The sequence below is a fragment of the Rhipicephalus sanguineus genome, chromosome 1 (genome assembly GCF_013339695.2).
Source record: "Rhipicephalus sanguineus isolate Rsan-2018 chromosome 1, BIME_Rsan_1.4, whole genome shotgun sequence".
Classification (NCBI taxonomy): Eukaryota; Metazoa; Arthropoda; class Arachnida; order Ixodida; family Ixodidae; genus Rhipicephalus; species Rhipicephalus sanguineus.
The window spans coordinates 333711299-333728526 of NC_051176.1; the positions used below are offsets into that span (position 1 = coordinate 333711299).

The window sequence follows — 17228 nt, forward strand, 5'->3', positions numbered from 1 at the left end:
TGTTGCATCGATCTTCGAGTGCGAAGCAGCCTTTGATAATTCGTTCAACTTACATTTGAGGGCACTAAAAGCGCCGCGCGTTTGGCGGCAGTCACGTGGTATTTTTTAAAATTCGCGCGCCTTAAAGAAAGGCCGGAAAAAAAAATTAAGCAGGGGAGTTATCTTAACACAGATTGAAAAATTCGATGTTTCTGAACAAGCGCTACAACTTTTGTCTTGAAAATTTTTCTCTAAAGTTACTATTTGAAAAGTTCCTTAAGCAATCTTTGTTAATTACCGAGCTTGGTGGATTGAAAAAAATATTCTGACGTGCTCTATATGGCTCAGAACAATATTGCGCTAATTGGAGAAGCATTTTTGCAATATTGCGCTAATTGGATAGCATTTTCGCCTCCATCGAAAACGCGGCTGCAGCAGCCAGGATTCGGTCCCGTGACCTGCGGGGCAGCAGACGAGCACTATAACCACTAGACCACTGTGGCGGGTGATGAGGGAAAGGAGGCGGGGAGAGAGTAAAGCATAGCATAGCCTTGTATAGTGTAGGGGTAATGTAAGGGGTGGAAAAGGAGGAGGGGAGAGGGTGACGCATAGCATAGCCATGTATAGTACAGAGAAAAAGAAAGGGAAGAAAGACAGAAAAAAGTACAAAGACAAAGAAATGCACACAGAAAAGAGATAGAAAAAACAGAGAGAAAGAGAAACAAGGAAGGCCACCCATCTCCACAATTTCTTCAGGTTTGGCACAATTAGTGCGAAGCTGCCTTAATTTTTTTATTTTCCGTTACGGGTGGAGGAGTTAAGGCCACGAAGTCCCTGGTTAGTCATCTAAACTTGTCATCCATCTGTCCATTGTGTGTCGTTCTATGTTTGCGTGTTTCCCCGCTAGCACATATGTGATTGTCCAGCATGTCAGTCGTGTTAAAGCAATTGAGTGTGTGCTTGATGTATTTCATGTTCAGCTTGGAACTGATTTCCTACCAAGTTATATGTAATCGCTGCTTCCTTTTATTCTTCACTGGATTTCTGCAGGGTCAAGCTGGCATCGGAGCTGAACCCGGGCATCAATCTTGATGACACATATGTGGCGTCTCGTGATGCTGCATCCAAGTCGGCTCAGAAAGTCAGGGAACTCGTGCTTGAGTCATCTGCTGACAGTGTGAGCGTTCTGCTTTTACTACATTATCTTCCTGTTTGCACGTAATAGTGCACTTCGGTCACATGGAATGCTGTATAGACTGTAATTGCCTAATTGTGTATTTGCTGATATGAGAAATTTGGCAGCAAACATTAATGCACAAGCAGATTGTTCTTAAAAATTTCAAATCTCCACACCTTGATTCGAAGACTGCCCCAATAGCCTTATAAGGCAGGTGCAACTTTACGGGGTAGATGACCTTCCATATTTCCTTTGCTAATTACATGGAATAGATCTCATTTTATTGCTGATAATTGGTTACAAAACATTCTAGTATTGTTTTTTCAGTCTAAATTTAATGCCTTAATCGCAATGCATGGTACATGAAGCTTAATTACAGTAATGCCACATGACTATAGTCACGTTGTGGTATGACTACTTTTTATTCACTTACTTGACGTGCTCACATTGACCCTGCTTTTCATTAATTTTTGTTTGTTTCAGTTGATTTTTCCCAGTGATGTGTGTAGCTTTCATGCATACACTGGAACAAATGTACATATGTATTTTTTAAAGATATTATTCATATTGATTTTATTTAGTGATTGATTGACTACCAGCCATGCATTCCATGACAGATGTGAATTTCTGCTATGTTAAACTATGGCACATTTTTGTTACTGAATCACTGTATAGGTCATAGATCTACTACTGACTGAAACTTTGCCTTTGGAGCTAGCTTCCAAGGCATCACAGTAATTCACCTTGTTTTTTCTTTTTTAAAGTCCTTTGCCCTTTAAGCATTTGTTGCTAACTGTGCATAAAAATGCAAGCACTTTTCTGTAAAACAAGTAAAAACAAACAGTTTCAAGCCACTGTTTGTTGCAAGCTGAAGTAAGCATTTTCGTTGCAGTTACTGAAGGGAAGCGTACTCACTCCCGGCTTCGAGAAAAAGGATTGTGTACCTCCATACTCTGAGTCCCTGAGACGCATCAAACTTCGCCGCAAGGTAGGCTTTCACTCGCAGACCTGCTGTCAGTATTGATGTGTATTGGGAAGCATGCTGTGCTTGTCCCCTTTTGTCACATCTTGTGGGTGTGTTGTATACACACATCTGAATAAAATTGAAGCACACTCTTGCATACTTACCAAGGGGTGAGCAAGGGGAGAATTTTCATTTATTTATTTGTACATACTGCTGCGCATTATGCACTATGGCAGGAATGGATTAACATGGATCACCTTCCTCTTTTTGAGCATCTTCCCAGAGAAGCTTTTGGAGCACACAGAGTCATATAGCACGAGACGGTAGCTATTGCAACAGTCCGTACTGTAACTAGGGATAAAGTTTCTTTGTGCTCATTTGGTCAAGGTTCTGACGGCTCATTTTGTCATGCGTTTTATTCTGAGCGAAATGCTGCATTTATTTGGCAATAATTGGTTTTGCAAAAACTAGCACAGTTTCTTCAGCTTCTTGAGCACCTTCGTTACGTGCTTCTTGGTTTGTTTGCACATAATTTCAATGGGCAACAAACCTGTGTACCATATAACGTTGTGAAATAGTCAAGCAAATCTTTTGCAGCTGTAATATCTTAAGTACATTCTCATGAATGTACACAAGCTCTGTAATGCTCTTTGTTGTTCACACCTTACAGGAGCTGCTGCATTTTACCTGGATTATAGATGCTCAGCTTTCCAACTGCCTTGAAACAATCTTCTCGGGTTTCTAAGCTCGATGGGGCCAAAATGCAAAGAACACCTGGGTGCTGAGATGTGGTTGAAATTAATCCAGAGTCCCCTACTACGGCATGCCTCATAATCATATACGTAAGACATGCAACACAACACGTAAAACCCCAATAATTATTATATAATATTGCTAATACGTATTGAAAAGATCTCATGTTCAAAGTGATGCTACCAGTGTGCCAATTGCACCTAAAAGCAAACCCTGCTACACACGGCTACATTTCTGCAAAATGCAGTAAATATGCACCTGCCCTGTGCTGAAGGGTACACTCCAGCTTTTCAGAAGCCAAACCACCATAACTGTTCAAGTGCCACTCATCACCCCACCATCATGTGAGATACCAGATCCACAGCACATGTGAGTCAGTACAAGCCAAGCTGGATAGCAGTGCTGCTGTGTTTATTGTGATGCCTACTACATCAACACTCTTTTATTTGTAGTATGAATGAGGAAATCCATGTTCTTTTTTATTTTGCACCGGCAATTGTTATCAGCAGTTGTATGTAGAAATTTATTTATGTAGAAACATCATAGAAATTTATCTCCATGCACCTATAAACCAAAGCTTCATTGTTGTCTCCCATGGGTTTCGCAGCCACTGCACCTAAATCACCTTTCATGTAGCTGGGCATTTGGGAGAAAAAAGACAAAAATGCCACCTTTCTCTCAGTTTGTTTCAACAAGAGATCCTTATTTCTGTTCTTGCAGGAGGAGCGCAGTAAAACAAAGGGCCCCGGCTGGTTTGGCTTGCCTGCACCTGAGATGACTGATGAACTGAAGCACGATCTAGAGGTTCTCCGCATGAGACATGTACTAGACCCCAAGCGCTTCTACAAGAAAAATGACCTGAAGGATCTGCCCAAGTATTTCCAGGTATGTAAACACTTTGGGGCTTTATCTCTCATATGGTTGTGAAACATTTCTAGCACGCTGACGGAATGTGGCCTCATTTCAGCAACCCAGGTATCTCGTAATTTTATTTAACCTTTTAGGCATAGAAGTTCATATTTTTTCTTGGCTTTCCTAAAGTAGCAGTTGCAATAGTAATTGTGCTGCCAGGCACCCATCAAGGGAATATATACGTGATGTGTGCCTTTTTTAGCAACTTTCTCATACCCAGGTGGCAGACTTGTTGTCATATCACAGTGTGACACAATGCAGAGTCCTTCCATGTCCTTCGTGTTGCATTGCACTGCAAATAAAAGCATGACATTTGGTTCATTAATATGCAGAAGCCCATATGCTGTGCTGTTGGTGTAAACAAGGTAGGGATACAAAGCCAACTGATGATGCCAAGGAGAGCATAGGGGGAATTATTTGTAATGTCTAATTGAAATGTATAAACTATAAATAAAGACAAGTGACGGTGGATGAAATAACTTGTCGCTGGAGGAAGTCGAACCTGCAACTTCTGCATTAAATGCATGTTGCATTAGCACTTGTCCTATAGGGGCAGCTTCTCTGTACTCATAGATATTTATGTTGTATATGTATACAAGACGTAATACTGAGAGTGGCCAGCACCACTCATGGCCATTGGGGGAGGAGGTGGGTGATGTTGGATGTGGAATGTACTTTTGCCTGATGGCATCGCATATATTATTTGTCTGAATGTTGTGATTGTGCAGCTGGCCAATAAATCCTTTTATGCTAATTGAAGGCATCTACCTATCAGAGTCAGGACCTCCAGAATGCAATGAACAAAAAAAGAAGGGGATCTGAATAGCCAAGTTTTTGTTAGTCAAAGCCACATGAAACCATCAGATGATTAAGTCAAGGAAAGCTTAGGGGAAATTATTCGAAAGAAAGTGTAGAAATGATAAGGTTAAGGGAAATTAGAGTGCACGAAAAAAGTGAGTTGCTGCTGGTGGAAGCCAAACCTACAGCTGCTCCTCTAGCCGCTTTCTTGGGTAGGTATTTGCGTGTGCAAGATTTACTAACCCTGGTAGTGTCAGCCAGCACCACACGTGGCTGTGGTGGGGTATGTGGATTTGACTCCAATCAGCAGCAAGTTGTTTTTGTGTCCGCTTTCATTTCCCTTTAACTTTTCATTGGTACACTTCAACTAAATACTACAAATAACTTCCCCTATGCTTTCCTCGGCTTCATATGGCCGTGACTAATAAAAAAATGGGCCCCTCAGTTTTTCCTGTCGTTCAAACAAGATGGAGAGTACGGTAATTTTGTATTTTTCCCATGATTAACTTTACTCAGAGCCATGTCATCAAGGATAAGGGGATGGCCAGTGTCCCCCATCCCTTCAGCTCAGAATTTTTTGTTTGTATGAGTGACTTTAGTTTCTCAAAGTGATAAATAATTAGGATTCCTTCCTTTATCTGAAAAATTGGGGCAAGCGAAGCTTGACATCAGCCTGTGCGACCTACTATCTTTCTTTCCATTGCATTGTGCAATGCTCCCGTCTAACTTTTTCCTTCCTGCATGCTGGGATATGGACCTTCACCCACATGCTTAGCAGCGCAGCACTTCTGTTGCTACAGGCAAAAACGACGGTAATGCGTGAAACAATGAAATGCAACAATGAAAAGAACATTGAAATGTGGCAGTGTGAAATTATAAGTGACCTCGATAAAAGATCAGATTTCAACATTGGAAACAGCTGATCACCGACAAGTCCATGATCAAGAGAAAGAGAGCGTCAGTTATTGGAAAATGGTACATGCAAATATGCATGTGACCGGTGCACCTTTGAAGGCCTACTTGTGTACACGCGCATTTCCATACACTCACTGGTTCACTGGTGCCTCCACAGAAATCTGCAACTCTCAGAAGCTTTGCTCAAAAAGACTGTGAGAGATGCTCTGGTGTAGGGCTCGAGGTTAATTTCAAATTACCGTATTTACTCGAATCTAACGCGCACCTTTTTTCCGGAAAAACGAGTCCAAAAATCACATGCGCGTTAGAATCGAGTACCGAAAAAAAAAAAGAAACTCGGTTATTGTATTGCCATCGACATTTCAAAATGGCCGCCTCCTACGCGCCTTGGCCCATAGAGTTAATATACTGACTCTAGAGGAAAAGCTGGGCCGCGAGACCTATAACCACAAGAACGCTGACATCTTGGAACGTTGTCATTCTTGCCATCACATATCAATCCTAAAAAAAGCATCTGCACAATTAAAAACTTGCGGATATTGCTTTGTGTTTATTTTGAATACTTCTAGGAAAGAATACGACGGCTATTTATGCAATTTACTGCGCGCGGAAAGGAGCGTTTGCAGGCTGGTTAACTAGATGGCACCACCATATCAACACTCGCGAGTACGCGAGTGTGTGCTTGCGGCCGATTGCGCCGGTTTGCGCGTCGTGTTAAAGCCCCTGAAACTTCGTTTGCGTCATGTATGTCGTAGTTGTCATAGTGTCCCGTTGTGTACGTTTTCTGTCGCCGCATACCACTCGACTTCATGTGACAGCCCTTTTTTCTTTCGAGCTGGAAACTTCAGTGCATCAGTGCAAACCAGGACGGACAGCAAAGAAGAGATGAGACAAGCCCTAAAAGTTACGTACGAACTAGTCGCAACCGATTTTTTAAAATACTTTTTAACGGCTATAAAGCTTCGTGGGCCATGTAGCTTTAGTTTCGATTGAAGCTTTCGGGAGACGTCTCACTCACATTCGCCGCTGCATGCTGCAATCGACATTTTTCTGCTTTACGGCTCTCTGCGCTGAAGTACGGCAGCAATGAGCTGAAAAAGAACGTGGATACAGGTGTCTCGCCATTGCAAGTCGAATCAGCGCGCGACCACGGCCTACGGACTTTGCTTCAAGCTGCGAATCTGTCGAGTGACCTTTGTACCAGCGAACGGAGAAACTTTGGTAGGGAGTGCCTAGTAAAAACCATGCACAAACAGGTGGAAATTTTAACTGTTATCAACCGGACCAGCTGCACGGACAACCGTACACTAACACACGGCTTCAGGCATCAAAACACAGCTGATGTTCTCTGAACAGCGCGTAGCTGGCTTAGGTTGGTAGATTAAAACTGATTACTACCGTCAAATATAGCGAGCGTCTCAGGGTCTGGCAACGCTGGCAACGATCGTTTTGTTCCATCATGGCGGAACTATAGCGGAACTCATGCGGTTATAAGTTTCAATGCATGGGCCCTATGGGGAGCTTTTCCTCTAGAGTCAATATATTAACTCTATGCCTTGGCCATTTCTGCCATTTTTTCAGTTCGTACGTGTGCTGAGGAGATTGTCATCCCGTTCTGCGTTCGCATCGACGGTATGGAAGTGCCGACTCCAATACTCGACGAGTGTACCACGATGCCGCATTTAAAAGAATAGTTATTACATGTGCAGAGAGACGGACGGAAATCGGGCCGCATCGCGGTCGTTCGGAGTTCCCGAAAACGTGCGTGCGAGACTGGCGCAAACAGAAGCAGAAGATTTTTTACAGCAAAGCTTCACGAAAAGGTTTCAGTGGACCAAAGCAGGGCCGGTTTCCCGAAATCGAAGAGTGTTGACAGCGACAAGGAGTTGTCCGACAGCGACGAGGACTGATCCTATGCGACTTGTATCGCCGCCGTAGTGGTGACAGTTTTAGCGGCAAGGCCCGCTTTTTGACTTTGTGTTTTACTTTTTTGAAACTTCAGTTCTTTAAAACCCAAATACTTGTTCTTCTGAATGTGCGAAGTTTGACTCCTACGGACTTTTTTTTGTTCTTTTCTCTCACGAAAAATGGGTGCGCGTTACAATCGATGTATTACTCTTTTTTTTTTTTTTTTTTGTCGCGGAAAACGGGTGCGCGTTACAATCGAGGGCACGGTAGAATCGAGTAAATACGGTACCTTGGGTTATCTGTAACATTCACCCAAAGCACAGTATGCGAGCGTTGCATTTTGTCCCCATCAGAATGTGGCTGTGGTGGCCTGAAATCAAGCCTGTGACCCCTTCAGCTATGGCCCCAAGTCTTTCAACTGTGCTTGTATAATGAGTATGCAACACAAAACTGACAAATTAGTCTACAGTTACCATTCTGGAAAGTAGGAGGAAGCCCAGCAGAAGTGGTTAGTATGTGTGACAACAGCTTACATTTGAGGGAACTAAAAGCACCACGTATGAGGCGGCAGTCACATGGTATTTTTTGAAATTCGCACGCTTTAAAGAAAGGCTGGAAAAAAAATTAAGCAGAGGAGTTATCTTAGCATAGATTAAAAAATTTGATGTTTCTGAACAAGCGCTACAACTTTTCTATTGAAGATTTTTTTTTAGAGTAACTATTTAGAAAGTTCATTAAGCAATCTTTGTTAATTGCCAAGCTTGGCAGATTGGAACAAATATTCTGACGTGCTCAGTATGGCTCAGAACTAAAGCTGTGTGAATAGCAAAATTTTGGGTGCGAAGCGAATTCGAATATTGAAGTGTGAGTGCGAATCGAATCGAATATTTTTCGAATATTTCAAGAATATTTCTGAAATACTTCGAAGTGAAATTGCAGAAAAAAAGTTGGAGAGGATTCCTAAGCATGTTCTTATGAGATAGCAACATGAAAGTGTTTGTTTTTGCTAGATTGATGAAGCGCTGGCGGGGTGGTGTTTCATAGTTGTCTTATCAAGAATGAGGCAATGTAGAGGCCAAATTTTGTTTATGTAGATGATTTGGTGCAACCAAAGTGTTTCCAACAACACTTCACATGTGATAGGCAAAGATGCCATTTCCTCAGCCTCTCCTCCTCTTTCAACTTCTGTGGAAGCCCAATTGATGTGGCGGACAAGGGTGTGCTCCCTCCAAGTTTGGAGTTCCAAGTCTGCCTCGTAGATGTCGATATTAAGAACATCTGAAATTTTGGATGCTAAAAAGCTTCAGCGTCCTATTTTTCGGACTTACTGCCCAAATTTCAGGTCCAAAACGGCATTAATTGAGCCCCTAACTTTGCCACATCTTTCATCTCCATGTTGGAACCAGCGTTTTCTTGAGTTAATACATTTGCGACTGTAGCAGAGCTTGAAAGGCAGCTTTGCCGCAAAAGGGGGTGTGATGAGGTGAAGCATATTGAAAATCTAGGGACCACTTTTAATTGGACGTTGACTGTCTCTTGGCTAAGCTCGACCGTAACGGAGCTTGAAAGGCAGCTTTGTCGCAATACGAGAGTGTAACGAGGTGAAGCATATTGAAAATTTGAAGGGGTCACTTTCAGTTGGACGTTGACCGTATTTGTCTTTGGGAAGTTCGAATTGTTCGAATAGTAAAATTCTAGTGCGAATCGAATCGAATAGCAAGCACTATTCGAAAAACATTCGAAATTTCGAATATTCGCACAACCCTACTCAGAACTATAGTGCGCTAATTGGAGACGTGTGGCGCCTATGTTTAATTTTTTTAATACTTGGTGCTTTCTGGCTGAAGCACCCTGTAGATATATTCGTTCATTTCAAAACTTGAATATTTCAAATAATCTAAATTTGTGTTGAAGGACACGAATTCGCTTCGACATAGATCCCTAGTGTTAATTGTTTCTTTGTGTATAAGAAAGAGCAGTAGTAGTGTAAGATGTGTGCTCTTTTGATGTTATGTGGGAATGACTTTGTGGCAAGACTAATTTGTCCAGAAAAACAAATTTGAATGTGAAACTCGTAATGGCAAATGTTGGGTTGTCATCACCTATCATTCATGCAACTTCTTGTCTTTCATGTGCACATACTTAGGTTGGGACAGTGATGGACTCGCCAGCCGATTTCTACCACGCAAGGGTGCCCAAGAAGGACCGCAAGCAAACTATGGTTGAAGAATTGCTGGCCGATGCAGAATTTAGACGGTAAGTGATGATGGTGCGAGTGCTACAGACATTTCCCGACTAATAGCGGACAGCAGGGCGATCATTGTTGCCAGACTGAATTAGGCAGGTCTCTTGTTGAGCAAGATCCGGTACCTAATTGCCATTATGTAATTGTTAAACAGAGGTATTGTAAGTTGGTTCTGTCACAGCACACCCACATGACTTTACAGTGTAGGTAGTGGTGCTGCAGGTGTGTTCAAGGAACAGCACAGCTCATGGAAAACACTTTTATTTGTGGTAAAGGTATCCGGTAGTACCAGTTGCTTTCACTGGATATAGGTCGCTTTCTTCAGTGAGTTGAGGATAGCTTCTTTCAACTTCATATGGTGAGAAAGGTGAGTGATATCACGAAACAAATGGCAACATCCTATTTCTCACCTATCAAGATTGCTTGCAAAATACTAAAATAGCCTTGTCAGCAATAGGGAACCCAAGCTCAAGTTTGCGGTGCGACGACAGCGCCGCGCGAGCCGCGCTGCGGCTCTGTCGGAAAGCTCTGAACCTTCTGCGCGGCCGACTCAGCCCCTTTCACGGTAGCGGTAGCGCACGTGCGCACGTGTTGTTCTCTCGGTGCGGGTAACTGGGGGGTCGTCAGCTGGTTACGTTGAACCGAGAGGCTTGCTGTGCGAAGCTGCGCATTTCCGCGATGGCAGAAGCGACCCCGCGGAAGCGCAAGCGTGGTTCGAAGTACAGTAAAACCTCGTTAATTCGAAGGCCTCGGGACCGAGAAAAATGTCCCAATTGAGCGGGATTCCCAATTATCCGAAACAACGCGAAATCAAAGAAATCAGCCAGAAAACGTGATGTACGGAAGTCACACCTTTATTGTGGCAAGTCAGCCTACTTGGAGAAAAATTCCTCCATGCGTGACTGACGCGTTCGGTAGTTCCCAGCACTGAAAGTCATATTTTCCAGCCTGTCAATGAGGCGCAGCATCTCAGCCTCGCCGCCGTTGCACTCGAAGAAGCTGCGCACAACACTCAAGGCATCGATGACATCCGCCAAAGGGGGTGCTCGGGAGGGCTCGTCATCGCTGTCAACATTAGAGGCCGAATCGGTCGATCTCGCAGCTATCTCGCTGTCGATGTCGGCGTAACACGTCTGCACTGTGCACTCGACATTTGCGTACTCGGAGAATCCGATTGGAGTGCACTCCTCGTCCGCGTGCAAAGCCTCATATCGAGCGCAGAGAGTCTCCCCTTCTTCATCAAACGGGCAAGTGACAGCGGTGACAGCAAACTCAGCGGAGGTTGCCTCTTCTTTCACAAAACCGGCATGCTCAAAACACCGTCGAATAACGGTGGCCTCCACCTGCCTCCATGAAGACACTCAAGCGGAGACAGGAGACAAATGGAGCAGTCGCACCGACTCGCACAATGCTCGCCAGCCGACATCCAAATGGCACAAAGACTCCACAAAACATTCACTTCGCTAGAGTGGCTAACATCGCTGTTGAGATGATGATGATCATGATCGCAACCGCACGCATCGCCGCCTGGCAATTGCTAAAACATGGCGTCTACGACGTATTTCCGGTAAAAAAAAACATGGCCTTCGAGATCCGTACATCAAAAAAAAAAATGCATGTTTTAGTTACAGCCTCCGAGATTCGCAACACCCTTTGCATATCTTGGAAGTCGCGGCCAAGTGTGCCAATTAACCGGGAAGTCGCAGACTGGCCGCACCAATTATCCGGTTAAATTTACATGTAAAAATTTGGGACCACGCAAATAATACAAATTATCCGGGATTCCCAATTAACCGAGTACAAATTACCGAGGTTTTACTGTATTGCGGTTTAGTGGCCAGCCACAACAGTTCAGACAACACCAAGGCACACGATTCACGTGTTAAACTGTGTCGTTTCCCGGGCGTGTCGTACGAGAAGTAAAGGCGGCGAGCGTGGATAGCTGACAGCGCTGTCTTGCCTTCTATTTTGGCTGTCTGAGTTCATCGCTTTCGTTCGTTCCGACTACCTGAATCGGTAAGTAACGCGGCGCATGCACGCAGCGACTACATTAATGATTACTCGCTGTCTTCTCGTATTGTTAAAGTCCAGTTACGGTTGTAGGTGAAGCAACTTTGTGTTTTGATTCCCCGTGTTCGTGAGACCTACCCGTCGCTGTTGAACTTTCACATTCGCGTTACACCATTGCGCGGTTGGTTGAATTCAACTGAACTCGGCACATTGTCACAAGTTCGGCGCCTGCATTTCACGCGTCGGGAAGGCTGCTTTATCATGCCGGAACGGACGTCTGTGCATTTGCAGCAAGCTTTGACATCGTTCTGCAGGTTTGCTTTGTTTTTGTCACTTTATTAGGGTGATATATATTTAAGCCGCTAAATATAACTGGCACATAATACACTCAAACCTCATTATAACAAAGTCGCATCTGCCACGAAAATAACTTCGTTATATCCGAAAATTCGTTATAAACGTTTATTTCTAACACTGTAGCTATTACAAGACTATTCTTCATTTACTTCGTTATAACCGATAATTCGTTATATCCGTGTTCGTTATAACGAGGTTTGAGTGTACATGCTTTGCAATTGCAACCTCGAAGTAACCACCTTCTGACTTTGTGCGATTTTCTAGCCGCGTTCACGCAGCAGGTTTTATATGCCTGTCAAGTCGATATCATAAAAAGAGACTGCAAGCATGACGCGAGAGCCGAAAAAACGAGGTGAGCAGTTCATCTTGCTTCACAGTGGTTAAAGCTCAGCTAGCTGCCTCGCGTCTTAATCGGCGGGTGATTCTCCAGCGGCACAGAGGACTTGACTCTAACCTTCTCAGGAAGCAGTGCTATGGCCATATAATCTTTTTTTCGCACGCCGCAAACGTTTGTTCACGAAAGTACACGGCTGCTACTGTAAGCATGCCATATCAAAACAACAATCATATGATTCGTAGTCCACGCCGCATAACATCGATGCGTGTACGGCTTCATATCGGAGTGCATGTGGACCATTATTCATCTTTAACATGACAGAATGAGACTTACCTCGAGGTATACGTCCTACACGGTGTAATCGCGACTTGGGAAATGCATTTCGCTTTGAGTTGGGCGTCGTTGTCGTCGATCGTCTGCTCTTCACCGTTAACGTGGTTGACGAGCCTTTCTCATTTTATCAAGTTCGCTTTTCGGAAGTGCCAGTCAAGCTTGAAAATCCTTTTGAAGCCGCACTGCAAGCGGTACATTGTGAGGCGGCGCAAGTGCACCGCGAGAGCTCTGCACGTGCAAAGCGAGCGGCAACGCGGTGGAGAGAAGGGAAAACGCGCGCTGCTAACACCCCAGTTTCTTTTTTGCTGCCAGAAATGGCGCTGCCTATCAAGAGCAGCAGCGCCGCTAAGCGTTGCTTGGGAAGCCTATATCTTTTTTCTCTTAATATCACTTGCAAAATAGGCAAAATGGCATTGTGTTTAGTACTAAGTTAAAACTGGATATAACGAAATTGAAAAAGTCCCAAAAGAATTTGTTATAAAGAGGTTTTCGTTATATCCAGTTTCAGCACGAAAATTCGGAAAAGAAATGCACAAATTAAACACAAGGGGAATTGAAGGCAGAGCCCACCCAAATCATTTATTTATCGGCAAAAAACTGCATTATTTTGCTCAATTGCTTGTTTGTGATGGATGGCAATACTGAACGTTCGTAGGACATCAATACAATGCTGCTCCATCATCATCTAGCCGTGGCCTCCGATATTGGCTCCAGGAATGTGATGGCGCGTTGCTGGAGCCAATCTGCATGTGGCTCCTGCTCGTGACAAAATCCCTAGGTTGTCGGCTGCAAAAATTCGTTATATCAAGGGTGTCTTCTGCTGCCACTTTGTTACATAGAGGTCGCAAATACATGTGCTTCTATGAAGTAACGGTGGGGAGTAGAGAAACTTCGTAATATCGAGGAATTCGTTGTATGAAGGTTCGTTATAGGCAGGTTTAACTGTATAGAGTACCATGCTAGTCATAGTGGTACCGTGCTTACCATGCAAGTAGTGCTCGTGCTTGTCACTTGCCACATGGTGGCAACAAAAATCGGCTACTGATACAAGTAGCAAAATATAAGGCTGCTCTGCATAGAGTGCGTGATGCGATGTGTGTGTACATGTGCCCTCCTAGTGCCTCTGAGGAATGGTGCACATGCCAGCTTATGACTTCAGATATCTTCCGACGCATATTGGAAGCTGTGGCCAGCTAACTTTGCCACTCCACAAGACACTGCCATAATGGACACTGCTGGCTCTCGGACTCCATGATTGTCTGCCAGAAAGTGTACTGTTTGACCACTGGTGCCTAGAGGCGTTTCGAGCTATTGCAGTGCCTTTGCTTTCAGGCAGCTGTGAAGCTTCACTATACTGAAATTGGGGATAAATACGCTTTGTTATATTGAGGTTATAAATGCATAAGTGTCCTATGGATATTAAGCTATAAAAAATTCAAGTACATTGTTTTTATCAAAAATTGTGTTTACATTGAAGTTTGATACGTCAGGGTCAGGGTCTCCGGGCAAATGCGTGCTTTGTATGAAAGACGTCATGGAGAGGAAGAAGTGGATTATCGGTGTGCACATGAAATGTTTCAAGGCTTACCACACCCGCACATAGCACCCCTAATGCCCACTGTCCTATATGTATAGGACGGCTTGAAAAACAGTGTTGCGTTTACCTGCCTGTAAATAAAGAACTTGTGCTTTCCTTTGAGGGTAGAAGTACACTTTTTGTGAAAAAAAAAAATATATTTGTTTTGTCATTTTTTGTGAGGTTGGGCATATATGGGTTAAAAATGAACATGCAGAAGACAAAGATAATGCTAGGTGGTCTGGCGAAAGAACGAGAATTCGTGATAGGCAACCGGACCCTTGAATCAGTAAATGAGTATGTCTGTATCTAGGCCAAATATTAACAGGAGCCTGCTCATGTAGGCTGCCCTGTTAATATGCTCCCCATCGAAGATTAAAGATAGGCTGGTGGCACATGCGGTAGGCATTCTCAATTCCTGACTGTTAACTTACCACTACTATCGCTAAATCGGAAACTGTACGACCATTGTATATTGTCGGTTCTAACATATGGGGCAGAAACCTGTAGAATAACAAGGAAACTCGAAAAGAAGCTAAGGACCACCGAGCACGCAATGGAACGAAAAATGATAGAGGTGACCCTAAGAGATAGGAAGACAGCAGAGTGGAACATGGAACAAACAGGGGTAGCTGGTATCTTAGTAGATAATAAAAGGAAAAAATGGACCTGGGTAGGTCACGTCATGAGAAGGACGGATAAGAGATGCTCAGTTAGAACATTGGAATGGGGACCAAGAGATGGGAAGTATGACCGTGGATGGCGAAGGGTTAGGTGAAGTGACAAAATTAAGAAATTTGCAGGCATAAAATGGAATCAACTTGCGCAGGACAGGGGTTGTTGGAGATCATTGGGAGAGGCCTTCTTCGTCCTGCAGTGGACATAAGACAAGCTGATGATGATGACAATTATGTACTTCAATTGCTATAAGTTCTTTCTGCACTTCCTATATTATAATCAGCTGTGAGATTTTCTCTTCATAAAAATGCACAGGCCATTCGAATGGTCAGGATATTTGAGTGGCGTTGGCTAAATGGAAGGCAGGGTCAACAAATGTTTGATCAGTGGTAGTGTTTAGCACACAGGAGTTTTGTAGGCTAATGAGCATAGATACTCTACTAAGAAGATCTGTACTGCTAAAAATTTAAAACATGGATGGCTTTGACTACGCCTAATTTTTCTTTTTTATTCCCCTATGCAGATTTAACAAGAAGAAATACAGTGAGGCGATGGCGCGGCAGCAGCGAGGAGTTTCAAAGAAGGCTTTGAAGCATATGAAGCGGCTGAAGAAGCGGAAAAAATAAAACTTTTTTGTAAGAACTTACCATTGTATGAAAGTTCTGCTTGAAATTGTGCCATGAGCCACAAGTGCCATGCCACAAATTAAGCGACGCACCATGTACCGAGGCAGCTACAGGCACTTAGATGTATACCATCCTTCTTACCACTGCCTTGCCCCCTCAACTCATCAAACATCCAGCCGTTGCTGGCAACGCCAGCACACTCGACAGGTTGAGCTTCGTCGAGTGCGCCCGGTTGCGACAGAGATGAAGTGCGCAGAGTGGTTGAGATCTGCTATGCCAGGTGCCGCCACACTAACAGCTATTCTCGTTTTATTCTCCTGTACGGCAACAATCTGCAAAGGACAAACGAAAAAGCATGGCAGCTCCACTGCTGTGGAACCTGAGGAAGTGTGTAGCATGGGTACCCAGCGATTCCTGTTCGTAGAATTCCCACTGCTCCGTTTACCAAAGCGTCGGTGACACCAATGTTTGAGGTAAGCATGCAGGGTTTCCCCGGCCCAAGTAGAATCTTGTTGGGAAGATTCGCAAACTTGGTGTGCGATATCGCACTACTTTTTGCTGCACGTTATCGACTTCTGCCTGTTACGGCAGTTGAATTACGCATCGTCTGCAGCAAGTTCCGTCAAGTTGTTTCCCCCTTCAGATGTAGCGATGCTGCGCCGGCGAAGCGCTGGGCGAGGGGCACTCACTTGCTTGGCGAGGCAGTGGCGCACTCTCTTGCACGGCTTCGTATTCAGCCGCATGTATCCAAAACGTTTTGAGTGATTTTAAGTTAATTGTTGCGATTACTTCTTGGTTATACCTGTTAATTATATTACTTTAGACATTCGTTCATTTTAACCCGTTTTTGAGCATTGCTAGCCTTGTTATGGCCTGTATTGGGCGCTTTACTGTGAGCGTGATCACGCCACATGAGATGCATAGATGGACGACAAGCCGGGCCCCTAAAGTGCTCCACACTTAAAAAGTATTTGAGAACGATCACTGATAAGCGTCAACTCGGGAAATGTGATTGTGCCTTCAGGGGTGAAGTTACAGCTGCAGATGCGTGGATCCTGGCGTTGATCGGATAGCGAGAGCCCGACGCTCGCTCCAGCGACGAGCTGAAGCGACTCTGCCTATCAGATGCCTTACACGATGTCGCACCTTTACAAGTCACCAATAGCTAGATTTGCCGCACACAACTAAGCCGAGGCAAGTCATGGTGTCCGAGAAAAGAAACACTGTCGTGCAGCTCACGTCAACACGGAGCACGTTGTAACACAGGCAGACGACGCTTGCTACCAACCGGAGGTTCAGTGACGTAGACTGGACATATCCAATCAGATTGATCGCTGGTGTTACGTAACATGAAGCAACGTATGTACAAAGGACGCAAGTTGAAAAAACTCTTTCAATTGAGTCACTGCAATCAGAGGCGACTCACATGTTTAAAGTCTTGTAATAAATTACACAGTTGACTCAGAGAGCTTAAATGATCATTAGGACTTGCCTTACCGGCTAAGTGCATTTATACAAAATCACCAAAACCGTTTCAGGGTTCTTTTAAGCTGCTCTGGAAAAAAAATTCACAGCATATCCACGGGTGAATGATGAAGAGCTTGGGTGAAGCTCCTGAAGCAATCATGGTTACACCGTGAAATCTTCAGTGGTTTCGCCC

At 44.1% G+C, this 17228-nt stretch overlaps 1 protein-coding gene across 3 annotated transcripts in view; it reads left to right on the forward strand.

Annotated features, from left to right (window-relative positions):
* Nucleotides 1-15586, forward strand: part of LOC119379562 (deoxynucleotidyltransferase terminal-interacting protein 2) — a 26066-nt gene extending 10480 nt beyond the window's left edge. Inside the window, exons 3-7 of one of the 3 annotated variants that reach the window (XM_049412020.1) lie at nt 1030-1156; nt 2049-2144; nt 3594-3758; nt 9553-9662; nt 15466-15586. In XM_049412020.1, the coding sequence (XP_049267977.1) occupies nt 1030-1156; nt 2049-2144; nt 3594-3758; nt 9553-9662; nt 15466-15568 (601 nt within the window). In that variant the 3' untranslated portion in view covers nt 15569-15586. The remainder of the gene's footprint in view (nt 1-1029; nt 1157-2048; nt 2145-3593; nt 3759-9552; nt 9663-15465) is intronic. The other 2 variants (XM_049412019.1, XM_037648867.2) reach the window with 2 other exon arrangements.
* Nucleotides 15587-17228: the final 1642 nt, after the last annotated feature.